The 21,690-nt window shown below is 38.8% G+C and overlaps 1 protein-coding gene across 1 annotated transcript in view; it reads left to right on the top strand.

The window, feature by feature from the left end:
* The window catches only part of thsd7ba (thrombospondin, type I, domain containing 7Ba), a 197,545-nt gene that overhangs the window by 152,973 nt on the left and 22,882 nt on the right, over positions 1-21,690 (top strand). The window contains 3 exon segments of the mRNA XM_082508367.1: positions 216-482; positions 1,002-1,180; positions 21,162-21,295. Of these exon segments, the coding sequence (XP_082364493.1) occupies positions 216-482; positions 1,002-1,180; positions 21,162-21,295 (580 nt within the window).

Genomic DNA, 21,690 nt, shown 5'->3' with positions numbered 1-21,690 from the left:
TGTAAATTTATTAACATAAATACATTCTGTTACATTTAATGAACACTTTTTAATTACTGTAACTGCTGTTTATGTTAAACAATACACCTTATTATACATTCATCTCTCAAGACTCTTATCTAATGTGGAAAAAAGCTGTCCTCGTGTCCTATTACAAAACATGTTCTGCCCATCCAGTTCAGTAATTTTGCATTGTTTGTCCATCTTCTGCTTAGGTCGTAGCAAAAAAAAGGAAACCTGCTTGAATAAGGAGTTGCACCCGCTGGAGGAGACAGAGACATGTCCTTGTGATGAGTTTTTGTCCCAGCCCTGTGGGAACTGGTCTGCTTGCATACTCCCTGATCCTTCGGTCTTGGGATCATCACAGGGCTGGATGAGCCATCGAGAGGTGAAGGATTGTGGCCAAGGTCTGCGCTACAGGGCTGTTGCCTGCATTAACCAGCAGGAGAACCTGGTTAGCCCTTCACTCTGTACAGAGTCAGGTAGGACTAATTGAGATATGCCTACAAATTACACATTTTAGCTAAAAATAATGAGTATCCTTCATAAACATACAACATTGTATTAGATACATGCAACATAGATTATATCTCTAATTTATTTCACTATATATAGTAAATTGATGATGAAATTTGATGAGAGTATGAGCAATTTAACTTTTAATGTGAAAGAAAAATGTCAGTGACTAAAACACAACTGTAAGTCTTTGTCCTATATGGTCGTTTCCTTGTGTCGTGAAGCCTTGCTGTGTAAGTCTAGCTAAAAACCAAACGCAGAGAACAACAATTTTTTTAACACACTGTAAAAAGCTTATACAGCATAGGAATTAAATGCTCATTAGTCAGTTTATTAGCCCTCGGTCTCACGGTGGGTAAGTCCAGGGTCTGGGGTAACACTCACCAGTAGCGTGACTGTCTGACATAATTAATGTGATCTGCACTGCAGCTGCAGACCAAGTCTGAATCATCCCTGCCCATTCTGTCTGCCAATTTAAATTCCAGGCTACATTGTGGAGGTTTGCCACATCCCTTGCCCCATAGACTGCAAGCTCAGTGACTGGTCAGCTTGGTCCCCCTGCAGTGCATCCTGTGGCAGCGGGTTAAAGATCAGGTCTAAGTGGCTGAGAGAGAAAGCTTTCAATGGAGGACGACCATGTCCCAAACTGGATTTAAAGAACCAGGTAAGGCTAGCACCAGTGTAGTATATAGAATCCAATACAAGAGGAAAAAGCAAATATTGAAAGGTAACTGTTTGTTATGAATCTGTCCTCAAAGTGGAATTCGTATTCACTTGTTGCTTGATCTTTATTAATATTTATTAATAACAGTTAAAAATTTCAGGGAGAAATTTACACAAGGAGACACAGTAAAACCACACAGAAATGCGCTCATCAGCTCTTTTGCTGCTTATTTAAGTTCCTTTTTCTCAGACTTGGTCATTTTCAGGGATAATACAGTTTTCAATTCTGTTTTATTTATGTAGGTCCAAATCATAACAACAGTCATCTCAGGCACTTTATAAGGTAAAAACACTACAATAATAGAGAAAAACACCAACAATTAAACAACCCCCTTTGAGCAAGCACGTGGCAACAGTGGGAAGGAAAACCTCTTTTTTAACAGGAAGAAACTTCCGACACAACTAGGCTCAGGGAGGAGCAGCCATCTACTTGACTGGTTGGAGGTGATGGGAAGAAGACAGAAGAAAAGACAGACTGTGAAAGAGAGCCAGAGATTAATAATAACAAATAATGGAAGTCATGTGTACTTCTGCAGTACATGCAACACAGAATTATGCTAAATGTGGAAACAAATACCGTCTTAGTGCTAATAGTGTTCTCCTTGCTGTACGCAGGCACACACTATCTTATACAGGAAACATTTGTACGGTGCATGCTGCAGTTTCCATGTGAGTGTTTGACACATCTCATTTAGGCTTTTAGGATACCTTTGATGAATTCTGCTCACATTTCAATGACAAGGTTTATTACCCTTTAGGCAGAGGGACTCAGGGGTGATCAGTTCATTGTCTGGTGTTTTGAGTCGCCAAATCAATGGCCTTGCAAGACATGCCCTTTCCTTGACATAAAAATGGAAGAAAATTAAGTTAAAAAAAAAGAAAGAATAGAGAGGAGGGAAGTGGACAGATGGGAGCTTTTGATATTCCATAGTCAGGTTTTTTTGCACAGCCCTGAATATTTTGTGACAGCACATCTCTCGTGGGGTCACGGTTTAAAGAGGGGAAGTGTTTTATGAATGCTGCCTCTATGCTTGAATGGGCTTGAAAGGACACTTTAGTTTGTAGAGGTCAGTATGGAGATGAGGCATGGCTGTGTGAAAAATATTCTAATGTGTTCTAGTGGAGATTTGTGTACAGATGGTTAAGTGCCCACTAACAAGGTCTATATGGCCCCTGTTGTAATGCCCTGTAATAACCCTCAACACTTAAATTGGAGCTCACTGTTGCCCATGTCCTCATGGATTTATCCAGACTGTGGAGTGGGGCTCATTGTTAACATTGCTAAATTGGACATTTAAAGTGAAATACATCTGTCCAAAGTGTGGGTGGAGAGATACTCTAACCTTTGTGCTAGTTCTGTAGGCATAGAGCTGCGAGGGTGCTTCCTCCTGTTATGTCAAATGAGGAAACTTCTAAATGGTCTCAACAAGATGTCAAAGAAAGATTTATCCTCTGGTTTATCCTTGCTTTGTCCTAAAGTAACTATTGTCCATTGCTCTCTATTTTTACATTTGTAAAAATGTAGTTAATGTCTGTTAGGAGTATTTCACGACAACGAAAATTCTCAATCCTAATTGGTCTCTCCTCTTTCACAAACACTTGCTCTCCTGTCGCTGACTCTGAACTGTGAATCGCTGTAGCCAAACTCTAGCCTCACACCTACCAGCAGATGTTTCCCCTTGAGCCCCAGCCAGAAGTGATTGGCTCGACAGTTATAAAATTTACAGCATGCCACAAATCATCTTCTTGTCACACGGCTGAGTGAGCGCAAAAGATAGGGGGAGAGATAGAGAAAGGAAGAGCCAGAGCAAGAAGGAAAACGAAAGCGAGAGAGAGAGAGCCACCATGGAAATGATGAGCAATAATGGCTACAATGTCAAAAAGGCTGTGCAGAAGCTGCTCTGTAAAGTAAACTCAAAAGTGTGCTGTTAATGAGCAAGCCCATATGTATGTATATATTTTCTTTTTTTTTTTTGTACTGATAAATGAATGACCATGAACAAGTTAATCATGATGAATAATGCATGCATCACTCTCACTGAAAAAAGTCCCCAAGCTGTGGTGTACAAGTGGGAAATGAGTAAGTAAAGAATTAACTTCATGTTGAAGAATACTAAAAACTCGGCACTCTTGTTTGCACTTTGATAAACGCCACCCCTAAACAGCAGTTGTTCAGTCACAACTAGCCAATGTTTTTGATTTTATCCATGTATGGATCCAGCTGTAACACTGACTGTATATAAATCATAGCAAAACTATGTTTAGATTAATTAGAGATAGACCAAAATGTGAACATTCATGGGCGCATATCCATCTTTCTATCATTAGTATTAGTAGCTGAGTATAATTTCAGTTACAGGTTACCAAAAAAAGCGAGTATATCTGTGTAAAACTCATTAACTGAAATAATGCAAGTTAGTCCTCATCCAGCACAATGGGACACATTCCATCTCCCAAATCGACCCACCCATCCCAAAGTGAGTTGTGGTGGGTCATTTGCTCGGACAGTCCCAGTGGATAAGACCTAGGCCACTCCTGTCAGCTAGCAGCTATCAACAGGATATTGAGTCTACAATTCACCACTGATAAGAAGATCTTCTAAAAGAAAACTGGAAAGATCTTGTCTGGTCTAATGAGTCTTAATTTTTGCTGCAGCATTTGGACGGTAAAACAGGGATCCACCTCAGACTGCTGGTGGTGGTGTAATGATGTGGGGGATATTTTCTTGACAAACCATAGGCTATGGATCATGTCTTTGTGTTCACTGTATTCAATTGACCTCCGGAGTCACCAGATGTCAATCCAATAGCGTGTCTCTGGGATGTGGTGGAATATTCAAATTCAAATTCAAATTTTATTTGTCACATACACAGTCATACACAGTATGATATGCAGTGAAATGCTTACACAATTGCTCGTGACCTACAGAAACAGAAAAAAAGGCTATGAATAAGATAGGAAATAAATATGAAAATTAAAAAGGGTCAATTTAACTAGGAAGGAATAAAATAAAATATAAAAATTGAAGTTAAAAATGAAACAACTGTACAACAACAAATTAGAATGAAGGGTAAATTTAACTGGGAAAGAATAAGATAAAATATATAAATTAAAGTTGAAAATAAAATAACTGTACAACAAAATACACAATACACAAATACACAGTATAGAAATATATAAGGATGTATGAAGAAATATAAATATAAATATATATTTATAGCTCCTCCTCAGTCTCTCTATGTTGGTCTTCAGGGAGCGGAATCGCTTTCCTGACCTCAGCAGAGAGAACAGTCCATTGTTGGGATGGCTGAGGTCCTTCACGATCTTCCTGGCCTTGGTCCAGCATCGCCTGCTGTAGATTGAGTGCAGGTCAGGGAGCTCGGAGCGGATGGTGCGCTCAGCTGATCGCACAACCCTCTGTAGAGCTCGTCTGTCCTGCATGGTGCTGTTCCCGAACCAGGTTAAGATGTTTCCCGCCAGGATGCTCTCTATGGTGCACGAGTAAAAGTTCTTGAGCACCTTGGAGGGCAGTCGGAAGTCTCTCAAGCGTCTGAGGTGGTAAAGATGCTGTCGGGCCTTTTTCACCACAGTGTTGATGTGACAGGACCAAGACGGGTCCTGCATGATGTGAACTCCGAGGTATTTGAAGCTGTCCACTCTCTCCACTGGGCACTCGTTGATGACGGGGGTCCGGTAGTTCCTCTCCTGCTTAGTGCTGAAGTCCACTATCAACTCCTTTGTCTTACTGACGTTTAGAAGGAGGTTGTTCTCTGGCACCAGTTCTCCAGATTCCTAATCTCCTTCAGGTAGGCCATCTCGTTGTTATCAGAGATCAGGCCCACCACGACGATGTCGTCAGCAAACTTAATGATGATGGTGGAGCTGGTAGTGGCTACACCAGGAGAATAGGAGAATCACATCATAAATGTGAAACCAGCAAATCTGTAGCAACTGCAAGATGCTGTCAATATCTGCCAAAATTTAACTACCTTGCCAAATCTATGCCAAAAGGCCTCCAACCAAATATCATGTATACTGTAATGAAGTACATATCTAAAATCTTTTGTTGACGTTATTGTTTTAAACCATAGCCAACCTTCATTTTTGATAACAGTTATCATGAACCGGTGTTTTAGAAATGACCACAAACAAGAAAAAATTCGTTTTTACATTGTCAACATAGCTTGTGTAACTTTTTGCCATGCAAAATATGGTATTATATAAATGTGTGTGTGTGTATGTATATATATATATATATATATATATATATATATATATAATGTCTCCTTGAAATACACTATGTGTTTGTGACTTCTCTCAAAGAATGTGGAGTTATAAATACAGAACTGACAGTATTTTTTTTTAAACATTGCATCAGGAAACACATGACTGCTGTCAAGGGTGCCTGGCCATAGACTGAAGTGAAGTCACCACTGGCAATACATGGCTGTCTTTCTCATTTTCTTGAAATAAGTTCCATCTTGAAGCCTCGACATATTGTCAGCTATGAAAATAGGAGAAACAAGAGGGGGAGCTTTAAATTAGGAGAGATTTTAAAGTCGCATACATATGATGTTTATTGGTTCATTTTCATTACAGTTAGTATGGGTTCCCCATCATGATAAGTGTCTCATATATACCCTTATTTTTAATTGTGGAGTACAGGTATATACAGTGGTGTGAAAAAGTGTTTGCCCCCTTCCTGATTTCTTATTTCTTTGTATGTTTGTCACAATTAAATCTTTCAGATCATCAAACAAATTTAAATATTAGACAAAGATAAAACAGGTAAACACAAAATGCAGATTCTAAATGGTGTTTATTAAGGGGAAAGAAAATCCTGACCTACATGGCCCTATGTGAAAATGTGATCACCCCCACGTTGTTAAATCATGAATTAACAGTGATTGACCACATTTTTATAAACCTGACATCAGTTTCACTGCCACACCAAGGACTGATTACTTACTGCCAGACCTGCTGAATGAAGAAGTCGGTTAAATAGAAGTTATCTGAAAAACTGATGCGGGTTAAAAAATCTCAAAAAGCAACACAACATGCCACAATCCAAAGAAACAGCTGAGAAACAAAGTCATTGACATCTATCAGTCTGGAAAGGGTTAAAAAAAAAGCCATTCCTAGGGGATTGGGACTCCAATGAACAATGGTGAGAGCCATTATCCACACATGGAGAAACCAGGAAAAGTGATGAACTTTCATAGGAGTGGCCAGCCTACTAAAATTACTCCAAAAGTGCATCAATGACTTATTTAGAAGGTCACAGAAGAACAGAACAACATCTAAAGAACTGCAGACCTCACTTGTCTCAGTTAGGGTCAGTGTTCATGACTCCAACATAAGAAAGAGACTGGGCAAGGGACTGCCCCATTACATCTGGTGTTATGAGTAACACAACATTTCAGAAAAGGAACATCATACAAACACTAAAATATGGTGGTGGTAGTGTGATGGTCCGGGGCTGTTTTGCTGCCTCAGAATCTGGAAGACTTGCTGTGGTACATGGAAACATGAATTCTGCTTTCTACCCAAACATCCTGAAGGAGAATGTCCGCCCATCTGTTTGTGACCTCAAGCTGAAGGGCACATGGGTTCTGCAGTAGGACCAAAACACACCAGTGAGTCTATCTCTGAATGGCTTAGAAGAAACAAAATGGAGACTTTGGAGTGACCTAAGCTGAATCCGATCGAGAACCTTCCAATATGGCTGAATTACAACAATTCTGCAAAGATGAGTGGAACAAATTGTTCCACAGTGCTGTAAAAGTCTCATTGAGAGTTATTGCAAATGCTTGCTGCTGTTAAGGGTGGCCCGACCAGTTATTAGGTTTAGGGAGCAATCCCTTTTTTCACACGTGGCCACTAATATGCAAACTGTCATGACCATTGATCAACAACCACTGATCAAAGCTCATTGATCACTGACAATTGATCAATGGCCATGAGTACCATTCCAAACAGTTGGGGAATGGCTGCAATCACAGCATTGTAATATGGCAAAAGATGAAAGAGTGGGCACTGGCCTCTAGGTGTAAATAGACTGGGGGCTTAGCAATTCGAAACAACAACATTGCAGATGTGGAAGCAGAGCAGCTGCAGATGAAAGTTTCAGCCTGTCTCAGCAATGCAGTTTCTGTGGCTGTGATCAGTTCTACTAGCGGGATTTTTCTCTGTGTCACAGCAACCCTTTTGCAAGGATGTTTTTCTTTGCTTGGATGAGTTGTCTGTCAGACAAATCTTTTACCCACTTGTCCACATCCTCGGTGCGGCATCCTTCTCTCGTCTGGACGCTTAGAATTTCCGTATTTTGCTGGTGTTTCCAACACACAACAAGTGGGTCAAACTTCCTTTGTTGCCTGGTCTTAGACTTTCATGCTGTGCTAGACGAGCCTTCTTAGTGAAGTCAAACACCTTTTGAAGAGTATTCTCATCTGGAAACATTGTAAGTCTCTGTCAGATCCGCACCTCTTTTGATTTTAGCACATCAATGGTAAAAAAAAATGTTGTCTCACCCGTTCATTGAGCAGCTGACTCTGTACCTTCTGCAGGAAGGCACCACTGACGATCTTGTCAGTGATGCTAGTTTCAGTCATTGTACAAAAGAATTGTTTATAAGGTTGGGGAAACCTGCATTCAACTGAGACTGCAGAAGTCATTTGGATGAGTGACGAAATGTTTCTCTCACTGAAAACTGAAAACCAGATGAACAGAATCAACTTTTGGGGATCTTTTTCTAATATTTTAATTCGTTTGGTGATCTGAAACATTTAAGTGTGACAATCATACAAAAAAAGTAAGAAATCAGGAAGGGGGCAAACACTTTTTCACACCACTGTATATCCCACATTTTTAAACATAATTATAAATTCACCCAAAAACCTTTCTAATGAAATCATGAACCCCTTCTCATTGATGTAAGAGTACCACTATTTGTAGCATACTGCTAAACACAAGATGCCCTGAGAGATAGCCACTGAGAGCTCACAGATGTCAAAGCTGAGCTCCAAGGCAAACACAAATTGGATCTATAATTACTAGAGATATCTGAATTTCATCAAAACTCCAACTGTTTACCACCAAATGCTGAGACATCACGTACTATATTCACTTTCCATATAACACATGTCTTCATTCTGTTAAGGCCTTGGGGTCTACACTGCATGCACTATGTGTGCTAAGCGGTTTGTCTGTGGATGCTGTTTTAAGAATTTTTTGGTGAACAACAAGCAAGATGTAAAATTAATAAAATTGCCTTCCATTTCTCAAATGATGATGCTTCATCTATCCCGTCTATAAGAATGAATAATTATATTTAATTTATAAGTTTTTACAAACAGTGTTGTTTTTGTAGTGAATTGGAAACAGTTCAATAGTTGTCAGCGGTTCAATCTTGGGCTTATTCTGTCACCAGACTGCACCGATGCATCAATCCATGTGGGTGACTGTGTCTATTAGAGAGAAAGCCTTGTATGTATGCAGCAGGTGCTGTATGAATGTCAGTGTGAAGGATAGGGGAATAGGGCTTGTTGCATGCATCAAACATCACAGTTGTTTTAAAGTCTCAAAAGAAATTCCTTAATTATTTTAAAAATCTATGCCACTTTTTTAAAAGGTAAGACAGAATTTTAATTATAAGTATATGTAAATGATATGTAGATGTAAATGATTAAGATTTTACCCACCATATCCTATATACAATACAACAGTCAACAGTTATTTCCCAGACTCTGTTTTGTTTTGACAGAGTCAAAATAAGGTATGTTGTGCTTTCTTGGCCATTGCTTGATCTCTTGGCTCCGTTCACATGGGTGTTTATGTATTTGTCGGTAAGCTACGGGGCTGCTGATCCTACTGGGTAACAGTGTCTTGCTTTAGAGAAAAGAAAATGAAAATGGTGACACACGGTTTTAAATAGGCCTTAATTTACTGACAATTTGTTTTTTATCTCAACCACACATTTACTGATGAGAAATGTCATGGTGTCTGCTGGTATTGCTGCCAAGCTAAGCTCTAATGGTGCTGCTGTTTATGATACCCAAGCTCACTGTTTTTTCAGTAACACATGTAAATGTTTGATGCTGTTGGCTGTTGCAGGATTAAATTTCTACTAGTCTTGTCAGCACTTGTTTTTGATATTTATCTAGTCTGCCCTCATGGCTTAGCTCTTGTTGATAAATCTTTAATACATTTGGTGTAATTGGCTTCAAGTATTTTAGTTTATCAGATTTTCTCTACAGATTTAAAATCTTATTTTGAAAGGATAATTAACTCTGTTCACTTAGTAAATGATTAAAAGATGTGTCTGTTGTTCATGCATTATACAATTCGACCTAAACCACGGTCCCGTTAAAGTTGTGAGGATTAGCTAATCACACTTCATGAACATGTGACCGTTATTACTGTCTCTATGCCAAAACTGAAGTTATAAACAAGTTTAAAAAATAATTGAGTCTGCATATGTTTGCTGGGAAATTGGAGTTCTGGGAGTTTTACCTACCTTAGAGCCTGCATTGTGTGCTGTTCTCCTACTAGCCAGATTAAATAAAATACTGTTCAACCTACACATCGAATCTAACATTCTTACCAACACACATTGTCTGCTGAAGCTAGCTAAATATGTTGACAGTTGCTTTTAGAAACTGTTGGGTTGTTTGGCTGTGTTTTGTTTTTTGAGTCGTTACCCATTTTCATTGTAAAGAACCTTCAATTCACTGAATCTGAATGAACAGCCTCGTACACATAAGAATTCATCCTGCTACTTCTTTATGCAGTCACATTATCAAGAATACTACTGGTCCAGTTCCACTAGCAGACACACATGCTTATACTGTCTCCACTATGTTTGCCAGATGATGGAATATATTTCAGCTCATAAGGTGTTCCTTCTCTTCTGAAAACATTCTCATTCCTATCATTCTGGTACAAGTTTATCTTGTTTTGATCTGTCCAAAGAGTTTTCAAAGATTGTTTTTGTTTTCCAGGACTTTTCAATGTTTTCTGGGGTTGCAGAAAATTTCTGAAAAAGCCTGGCTTCCTATTCTTTAGTGTAACCAGTGGTCTGCATTTTGCCATCGCATCCACATTGCAGACTTTTATAATAATATACCTACTTCCTCTGGAGTGTTCTTAGTTATAAACAAGACTTGGAAACAATACATTTTAGCATTCCATGTTTCTGGAGTCCTTTTGATGTTGTTAAGCTAGCCAGTGCATTCCCTGTTTTAAGAATGCACCAGATTATCGATTTGCCCACACCTAAACCTGGTCATTTCAGTTCATTGTCAAGATACTTTTGAGCCTTTGAAAATGAGGGCCTATGTATAAAAATGGCTGTAATTCCTTCAACTTAACTGCAGTGGTGTGCTGAGGCAAAATATAAAAAAAATTATATTTCTTAGCACAAATTTTATGGACCTAATTGTAGGATTCTGCCCAAGGAATAAAACCAACACGTGGTCTTTAGCTATAGATATATACACATCTAGTTGAATACAATTAATATGAATTCCATCTACCCATCCATCGTTTATTTTTTTTGATAAATTATGTTTTAAAATTAATAATAATATATTACTGTTATTTATCTTACAGTTATGGAGTAACCAATAGAAAAATGCAAGCTTTTTAACGTGAGGCAGTTGTTGCATACTGATGCGTGAAGGGAGCAGAACCCACGGGGGTTACTACACTGACAGACAGTTGCTTTCATATATCCCAGAGATGAGAGAGCCACATCATGTTCATATGACGTTGGGAATGCACAACTCTGCGAGCAGTGTTGGATATACATCTTCCACAAGCAGCCAAAACTTGCCCGTAATGCCTTTAGCCATTTTAGCTGGGTTTGTCAGGTCAGATTCAGTCATCTCAGAATGTCATTTTTTTTCCTGAAAAATTCTCAAGCTAGAAAGCCTTTCATGTTACTGTGACAGCAGCTGTGAGTCATCATGTCCTTTGCTTCAGGATAACCGCATAACGAAAAATGTTTTTAATATGACGAATAGGAAATGTTATATATCTTATAGTCTAACATATTTTTGTTTTATTTTATAAAACAAGTCTGTCTTCATTTGCACATCAAATAAGGTTGCACAACAAATATAATGAGCAAAACAGTTTACACAGCATGTAAGATGTAGTGGTACAATGTACTGAGCAGAAGGCAAATTGAAGCCATAAGCAAATATTTAATTATTTTTGTGCAGACTGTGTGCATATGCTCATCCGGGGCACAGAACTTTGAAAACAAAGGTTATACCTGCTTTTGGCAGTAATATGTCACCACTTTGTACTGTTGTGAAAAGTACCATGAATCAATATTGATATGATAAATCTTGCAGGAACCTTGGCTTGTACTGAAGACACACAAGTGGGCCGTTGTACTTCCCCAGAGTAAATAGGGGTGCAGTGGTGACAGACACTGTATCAGCCATTATATGCAATATTTTCTACGTACTGTGTCGACCTATAAGTGCTTTTGAGAGCTCTTTGTATGCCAGATTGTATGACCTACCGTAACAGAGGCACCCCTGTCTTGTTGTTTCGAAAATCTTCAATAATGACTGTTCACAGTGCAGCAAAAATAAAGCCCAAAGTACACAATTATTGCGACATTATTCAGTAATATAAGCTGCTTTGCTTACCTTATTCAAGTGCAAATTTGAGATCTGGCAAGTACAGCATCGGCTATGCTTACCGTAAAAGCACTTGATTGTTTGTACTTTCAGGCATTTTCCTTTTCGGGCTCTGTGAATAAATTGATAGCTGCTGCTTTGATGTTACTAGCTGTTCTGCTTTGTCGTAAATGTTCTTAGGGACTCTCTTCATCGCCGTGACAGGTGTTATGTTATAGTTATGAGTGTGTCATGTTGGTAATTTCCATACTTCTGTAAATAATTTGTTGAGAGTGTTTATATTATTGTGGCATATACTATGTGCATCTATCCTTGCCAGTATGGTGGTGTTAACTCATTTTCATCTTATCACTGCATGAAGTTTATTTAGAATATTATTATATTATATCATTCACACACAGCGATTCTCTTGCACCAAAGATTTAATATAGACTATGAAATGAAAATAGAACATGCTTGAGTTGAGCATTTACAGAAAGCTATTGTCTTTTTTTTTTTAATTCTATGTATGATGAACCGAGGCACACTGCATGATGACATTGTAGTGACCCATCAGTCGCAAATTATTCTGGCCTAAAGCATACCCTGCTGTATTGTCCTTTTGATTACAGCTGACAAAATGAATGCCCTGTATTGAATAAAATTTCAAACTAGTCGTTGAGATCATAGGCAAATCAAGAATGTTTTTAAAAGGTTAAAGAGAACCAAAGTTTCACAGTGTGACTCTAAAACCTCTAAAACCTACATTCATTTTTATATGCAGTGTATGGGTACACCCCGTTCTGTTGGAATCATTAGTGTATACAGTTAATTTTCCTCAGTCAAGTCTCGTTCATCCTTCTGTTGAAAATCAAACACAGCCCATAGCAACTCAAGGGAATGGATGGATCCCAAACTGCAGGATTAATGTTAGATATCTTGTGCTTACCTGGCTGCAGCCAGATGGTGAACTCATCATTGGCTTCATTAGAAAGACAGACTTTTGTAGTCATATTCTGATGGAGCTTCTGATGACCATTGAGGTGTAATTAACTAAGGGCATTGCTTGGGTAAATGATATTCTCCCCCTGTAAGCCAGACCCTGCGTATTTGTTAAGAAAGTTTGAAGTGCTGCCATTATTCTCAAACAGGCTACATTTTAAAGCCCTTCAAAAGTCTCTAGCCAACCAGATGATCAAAAGCAAATTGAAAGTTGGGACACTGTGTGAAATGTAAATTAAAATAAAAATACAATGACTTGCAAATCTCATAAACCCTTATATCAATTCTTTAACTGATACAATTCATGAAAAATCTGAAGAAATAAAATCATTTTTAATTTGATTGCAGCAACACATCTCAAAAAAGTTGGGACGGGCAATAAAAGGCTGGGAAAGTAAGTGGAACTAAAGAGGAAGTAGTTAGTAGTAAATAGTTAGGTTCATTTGCAACAGGTCAATAAAGGTTCACTGTGCCACAAATGCAGGTGAAAGTGCTATCATACAAAGGAGCATTATGTGAGCATGATAGAGAAATGTTGCTGTCGTCCATGGCCTAAGCGCCTTAAAAATGGACTGAGGAAAAGTTAAATGTTGTTGTCACACAAATTAAAATTTGAAATTCTTTTTGTAAAACATGGATGGACACTATGTCCTTCGGACTACCCTCCTGAGACCGAGCCTATTCATTTATGTCTGCTGTAATGGACATTTCTTTTTGGTCTATATCTTTTGAATTATTTGAGTTTCCCCACTAAGTCCTGATGTGCTAAATAGTCCCCTATTTAACACATCACGACTGTGGCCTTTCCAATGATATTTCATGTGTTTGGGTGACCTTGTTTGGCTCCAAAAAGAAATCACAAAAAAAGTTAATCTGAAAGATACTTTTTTCCTGAGTTCTCAGGAAGTTATTGGTAAGTGGGCCCAACCAGCTTGTTATCAATGCTGGGTTCAAAAGCCAGTTTGGGGTGCACAAGTGCCTGAGGAGCTCATACCCAGAACATCCGGACAAGCACCATCAATGCTGTACACATCTTTTTTTAGAAGACCTTGCGAGACAATGCCAGACATCATACTGCATCTTTTTTTCCCCAAGTGGTACATTTTGTTTGAACTATTGGTATGTTAAAATGTTCTATTGAATCTATAAGATATGTAGACCATTGCATTATGTTTTTGTTTTTTTAATTTTACACAATATTTACACACCTTTTCAGAAATGGGGTTATAAAAAAGGTTAGCTGTACCAATTAAATAACCTAACAACTGTTAGTATCCAGCGACAACCAGGCAAAGGCTGTGAAGTGACGGTGCTAAGCACTGCACTTCCAGGTGTTTCTTTTACTTTAGCTTCACAGGGTGTTGCTGTCACATTGTCACACCTCCAGTGTGTTTCTTTGAGCTTCCTAAAGCCATTTTGCACTAATAAACATTTCAAAACTGTGAGGAATATGCCCAGTAGTGAGATAAATTATTTTCTTGCACTGTTATTTGATGTAGTATTTTTGTGACTAATGGGTGAAAGTGGAAGAAGAAAAGTTCACATAGAAGGAAATTACAATATTTATGGGAAATACTGCAGAAAGGTCATGTTTTTCAGAAGCCAGCCACTACCCTCACACATCCTGGAATCATCCATGGCATTTCAGCTGCGTACACAACAACGGAGCATGGGAATTATGTAGCAAGTTTTATAAGCAATGGAAATGCAGCAGTGAACAAGAAGCTCATGGTAGAACCGCTGTCATGTCCAAAGCAAGTTATAGAGAAAAGATAATAATAAATAATGAATTGTTTTCTTTTTGTAGTTCCTTTGTTAGTTAATGGAATGAAACCTCAAAACCACTGACCAACCTCTTTTTAAAAATTTGTATGCCACGACCGCCAGACAAAACAGGGATGGGTCTTTGTTCTGACATCAGCTGGCCAGACCACAAATCCTGAAAGAATGGCCATTGCTCCCACATGGGATCTCTGAGACTGGTGCTTATGCACATCTGTTTTGGTTACTGTCTGCAAATTATTTGTCAAATTTCCCATATACATACACATATTCTCATATTACGTGAATTTTTAGACATATTCCTAGTTTTGTAAATATGCAGAAGTTATAGATAAGGCTAAACACCACAGTCAGTGTGAACTTGTCCTTTTTAGCTCAATGTATGGCTTCAGAAGTGTTTACAGTTGGACTCTTTTATTTGAAACAGAATTTCTTCACATACACTAGTGATATAAATTGCAAAAGACAAGGGCGGATGCTGAGGCTCTTGTATGTGGAAAAAGATATTTGACCACATCTATTATTATGGTGCAAGGTTAAGTACTTGCAAAATGTCTCTGCTAATGTATTCCTGTCTTGGTGAGCTAGGTTCTTGTAATAGATTACAAAATAAATGAGAAAAGGAGATTATTTCAAAGCATGATTGGCAATCAATTTGTGTAATTACAGAAAGTCACGGCGTTGCCCTGCAGTAGAGCCAACACAGCAGTGGGTCCAAAGGGGATGTTAGACAGACTGTAAATCTTGTAAAGGCTTTGGTTCATGAAAGTGTTTGATAGTAAGAAAACTAATTGGAAGACAGTTATGAGAGAGAGAGAGAGAGAGAGAGAGGGTGAGGATAATAAGAACCAACTCAATGGTCAATGACCAACTGTTAAAATTAAGTGCAGCTACGGTCAGGTCTCTGTCGGCCATGTGCTTTTGTGATGCTCGCAACATAAAACAACTACAGTGGTTTAAACAATGCTTAAACAATGCTCTTCTATTGTGGCTACTATACATGGCTATACAGTATAGCGTGTTGAAAGAGTACATTCACAGAATTCCTGTGACTCAGTATAAATTTGGAATTCAGTTTATTAATCTATCTATTAATTTATTAAAGTGTTATAAGTCTGTCTGGTGTAAAACCAGTATAAACAGCATAGTGTCAATGTTAGGGGATCAACATCAGCCACCATAGCTTGTGAAAGTACTGACATCTTGTTGAATTCAGTTGTGTAAATCCACGAAGAGCAGCAGGTCTGCAGATCACATAAGAAAACCTACTGAAGCTCACTTGCTGAATCCCCCGGTATCTCCTGACTCATTTTACTGTTTAGGTGTTGAGTTAATGTAGACAACAGAAACTAGTTATTTATTTAAATAGCACAAGGTTCTGTTGCCTTTGCACAAAAATAGTTAGTAGAATCATACTTCAAAGAGTAACTTTTTACTTTCTTTGAGTACATTTAACAGCCTGTACTTTTCTCCTTTAACTTGAGTAAAAAACTTGCTTCAGCACTGCAACTATTACTGCAATATTTTTTAACCAGGTATCTACTTAAGTACAAGAAGTCTGTACTTTTGCCACCTCTGGTTCTGTTCTTTTCCTATCCCAGCTTCATCTTCTGTCATCTTAAATCAGTTTGTTTGTATTTTCATTCAGCAGTGTTGTATTTCTCTTCTGAAAAATCCCAAATTGACGTCTTCAAAAGCAAGGCTCTATTATACTGTATTTTGGCACATTTTAAGTTATCATCTCATGAGTGTATTTTAGAGGTCATCATCACCCCAGAATAGATCCTACTGTGTTTCTCAGTGGTGCCATTGTTTTTTAGCTCATCCATGGGCCTACTGACAATAATTGCAGAGTCTATTTGAAGTTGGAGGCACACAGTGACACTATGAAAGAGATTTATAGAATAGATTGCTCAGCATCAAGGCTTCGTGTTCCATTTTCTCTCTGTTTACAATAAAATGCCATCCCTGCAGAAGGGCCTGCTGGTGCTTCAAGTCCTTTTGTGTTGGTCTTTTATCTATCTGATTGTGTATAGGTGTGTTGTCTTTTTATGTGCACTTGCGCATCACTGGGTAAACTTCTAGAGTACAGTAGGTATGTGTGTATTTGTTTTTTGGGCAGGAGCCATGTACAAATTAGCATCTAGCGAAGCCATGGAGTTTTATTTCCATGTCTTGCAAGTAGATTGTTTTTTCCTCTGTAAATATGGGACTTTATATTCACTGCTAAATATTTTTACTTATTCTTATGCAATTCAAGTGGGAAAAAGGCATAAATGAAAGAATGATTCAAAATGACAAGGAAAAACTTGCTGCATTGGCATTAATCAGCACAAGAATATACAGTCAAAAGAAATTAAACCTTTTTCAATTCCAAGGTTTTACGTATGGTGATATGATAATCGGGGGGGAAAAGAGCCCTTCTGAGCCTTAAGAGCTTCTAAAACACCTCAGGTATAAAATAACACACAACAGTTTCCATCTTTTCTTTACTTATTTACCAAAAGAAAAACAATCTAAGTGCACCCTATGATGCAGTAGCTTTTAGAAGAACCTTTAGCAGCAATAGCATGTAGTCATTTTCTGTGATTTTGTCAATTTCTCACATTTTGGCCCATTCTTCTTTATACCTTTCTTTCAGTTCATTGAGGCTTGTGGGCTTTCATTTTTGTATAGCTCAAGGTTCCACAACAGCATTTCTATGAAGTTGAGGTCTGGACTTTGACTGAGCTACTGCAAGACCTTGATTAATTTGTTTTTCAGTCATTCTGTTGTGGATTTGGTGGTATGCTTGGGATCATTGTCCTGTTACATAACCCAGCCAAGACTTAGCTGTCATACAGATAAGCTCTCATTTGACTGTAGAATAGAATACTTTGGTATAAGAGGAGATCATGGTTGGGTCAATGAACGCAGCGTGCTCAGGTTCTGTGGCTGCAAAACATGACCAAATGTCACGCCTTCACCACTGTGCTTGACGGCTAGTATGGGGTGTTTTATGTTGCGATGCTGTGTGCATAATGGCTAAAGACATTATTCCAGAAGTCTTGTGGTTTGTTCTGATGCAACTTTGCAAAGCTAAGCCTTGTTCTTTTTAGAGAAAAGAGGATTTCTCATGACAACACTCACAAACAAGCCCTACTTTTTCAGTCTTTTTATAATTGTACTGTCATGGACATTTAATGCTGACTGAGGCCTCTACAGTCTGAGATGTAGCGCTTTGGTTTTTTGCGGTTCCTCTCAACATTTCACAGTCTGACCTTTCGGTGAATTTGAGATTCCTGGAAAGATTGTGGCATTGTGTTATGGCACATCTGAATGCCCCAGGGCAGCAAATTGCCACAATCTCTGCTTTTATGGCACATAGCCTGACTTGAAGTGGACTTGGTGGGACATCCACTCCTAGGAAGTCTGGCAGCTGTCTTGAATGTTTTCTACTTGTGAGTTGTCTTTGCCACTGTGGGAGGATGGAGAAATTGTTTAAATGTCCTTACAACAGTTCTCAAATTGATGGGCAGCAGCAAATGCTTCTTTAAGATTATTGCTGATGTCTTTCCTCCTCGGCACGGTGTTAACACACACCTGAATGCTTCAGACCAGCAAAGTGCTAAATGTCCGCTTATATAGACGTGTTTGCGTGGGCTGATTGTCAAGTAATCAAGTGCATTTGATTAACAACATCTGACTACTTCTTACCTTCTTCCAATGGAAGCAGTAAGGGTGTACATCGTTTTTCAGACATTGCATTTTAGTTTTTGTTTAATAAGTAATGACACTGCGTAATATGACATATGTTGCTCTTCATTTAAGGTTGCTTTTACCAAATTTTAAGACCTTGTCTGATCAACCAACTTCTGTTATTTGTTTTTAATATTTAAAGCCATATAACTGAAAGAAGGTACAATATATAATCTTTGTACCATGACTGTGCAGTGGTACATTTGCCATCTCAAGAATCATTTGGCTTAAAAAAGCATTACAAGTCTAGTTAATATTCATTTTGAATGAATATACTATATGTTTAAATCTAAAGCTGTGTATTTTATTCGAATGTTTTAATTAAACTCATTCAGAATTACCCAAACAGAAACTTGTCAGTGAGATAACACTTTATATTCAGTAACCTTGTTTAGATACAGAGCACACAGCCTCTCTGAGCATATGCTTATTCACGCGGACTTCCCGCTCACCATCTCCAGACAAATTAATTCCTTGGAGTTGCCTTCAGCTGCAGGTCTGGCCAGAGCACAGCTGTTACAACCAACTGCAGCATTTTAAAAACTCTCTCAGCATTTTTAGTCATTCAGTTTGGCAAACTATCCGGGACGCCTAGATTCACTGTAGATGATAAAGTACCTAATCATCCTTTACCCTCATTAATGAAACACCGAGGAGAATGCAGTTTTTCAAATTTACGCAGAACTATACATTTCTGTCACTGCAGGCAAAATCTATACTAATGATCATATCATTGTTCTTCTCTCCCCTGCCCCAACTTCTGGCTTGTCATGCACTGCTAATATGGACATCCACGCAGGCTCAGGTCAGTGCTATTCATTCTGTACGTATACTCTGCTTTAGCTAATGAAGACAGAATGCATGCCGGATCTGTCCAAGTCACATATACTTCTGACCTTTCTAGCCCTTCAGCCGAGAGAAAGAACAATAGTTTGATTGGTGCAAGTGCAACACGAACAGAAGTAATTTATCCGAAGTGCATTTAGAGGATACATCATCTGCTTTTTAACTGGAGAAATTCACACTGCCAAGATGTCAGGGCTTCATTATATCGTGAACAGTTTTTTAAAGTGTTCTAAAAAGAAATTGAGTCAGATGATATTATTGTATTGTTAATCTTTAAAAAAAATGATTTTAGGAGTCTTTTAAAAGGAATAAAAGAGCCGCCTGTTTGTCTTTCGTCTGTAATGAAGTGTGTGTGACAAAAGTTGTACTCGAAAGGTGGAGTGGTTTGCATTGGAACCACATATCAGGAGTGATTGGTTTGAATCCCACGGTCGTCTGGGGCCTGTGTGTGTGGAGTTTACATGTTCTTTCTGTTCCTCTGTGGGTTTCCTATTGGTACTATAGCATCTTCCCACAGTCCAAAGACATACATGTAAAGTTATTGACTGACTCTAAATTAGCCATTGGTGTGAAATCGTGGGGGGGGGAATTACAGAACAGAGTGCTGTATGAATGTATATGAATGAGCGATACGCTCTAAAAAGGCGAGGCTGTTCCTATTCTTTGTTGCGCTGCACCTGCTTTAAACTGCAATTTACTCCCTGTGTGAACCTGAACTGAGACGCTCCAGCCCGGGTTGAAAAGTTTGGGATCAGTGATGAATAAATAGTGTAGCAATTGAGGAAAATGGCTTAAAAATCACTCTTTGGGTGATAAAAATTAGCCCTTCAGCTGGTGCTGTGTTTCTGCAGTAGTAGCGGAGCATGTGTGAGAAGAACAGTTGCCAGTTTACCAAGCTAGGGGCATCTGCAGGGACAGATGGGAGATGATGACGTGTGTAATAGGCATCTGTGTGGCCCACAGGGGAGGGAATACTCGAGAATCATTCCCTGTCTCTATCTCAGCACACACACACTCGTGAGCGCACACACCACGGTGACACCCATTACAGCTTGTCATAGCTTTCTCCACAAATTGTCCTCAAGAGTGCACCTTTAACTGTGGCAGACAGTTACATAGATTGAGAGTAAACATGTGTTTACAGGAGCATTGTGCTGGCTGCTCCCTTGGTTCAACAGACATGCCAGATTCAGTGGCTGAGTGGAGAAAAGTGAATAGCCTCAAAAGCGAGCCAATTACATCATCAGCTGAAGGGCCCGTTGCCATGCTCATTGTCGTTTTACGCACCCCATGCTGTTCTCTCCATTTCACGCGCAGGTTTATTTTAGTGTGGAAAAAAGACTTTTTATCTATAGCTGTATATAAAACGTCTTTCAGCACCTCTCTGTAGTACAGCCTTCATTTTCTCTAGCTACTCTGACTGTCCTCACAATTTGTATTATTTTGTCAACTTTTAATTATGTTTAAGCCTCATTTATGCTCTAAAATATAAAGAACATCGACTGGCATAAAACTCAGGCGCAGACTTCAAAACATCTCAAGAATGCACAAGTGCTTGATGGTAAAAATAAACAAAACATGAAGGTAAATGCTACCACACGTAAGAAATTAAGCCTGAAAGCTCAAAGCGGTGTGTTTTTCTATCTTTACCAAAGGAAAACCCAGGTGAGATACTGTTTCTGCTACAGAGACACCTCATTAGGTGTGAAAACTAAAAGTGTTCCTACATTTTTGCTATAATTGTAACAACCAACTCTTCCTTTTGTAGCATGCTTGTGTGTGGAGGGCAGGTGGGGTCACTGTGTGTATGAGTTAATTTGTATGCATGTCTAGTTTTTCAGGTCACATGCTTAGTTGCTTTCCTTCTATTGTTTATTATACGTGTCCTTTTCCTCCTGTGTATGTGTGTGTATGTACATACAGGTGTATGAGGCTCTGCCATGCTACAGTGAATGCAGCCAATACGAGTGGAGGGCCGAGCCATGGTCCATTTGTACCATCAACACTGTGGATGACCTGCCTGCCTGTGGGGAGGGAGTCCAAAGCCGCAAGATCAGGTCAGTGAGTAGGTTAGGTTTAGAAGACTGCTTGCCTAGCGTTGCAACAATGGAAAGAGAAGACTGCCAACGATCCTAAATCTGGCACTCTCACTGGCCCCAGCACTCGCAATGCCAAGGGAAAATAAACAGTCAAAAACAATCCACAGCTTCCTAATGAGTGTCGATAGATTTTTGTGCACTGCCTTTTAGTGCTACTTTAAAAAGCCACAGAGAAAAAGAGTGAAGTATTGACATTGCTGTTGGATTAAGCATCGTCGGAGAGAATAGACACTGATTTGGGCAATTGTGTTATTGTGTCCAAAGAAACTGATCTGGACTTGTTCAGTGTGAGTAACAGAAACTAATTTGCGCTAATCAACCACTCAAAAAGAAGAGTTTTTACAATACCTTAT

The sequence above is a fragment of the Aulonocara stuartgranti genome, assembly GCF_965226115.1.
Source record: "Aulonocara stuartgranti genome assembly, chromosome: 16".
Lineage (NCBI taxonomy): Eukaryota > Metazoa > Chordata > Actinopteri > Cichliformes > Cichlidae > Aulonocara > Aulonocara stuartgranti.
The sequence above is the reverse complement of the archived record's forward strand: the minus strand, read 5'-3'. Positions and strand labels throughout refer to the sequence as shown.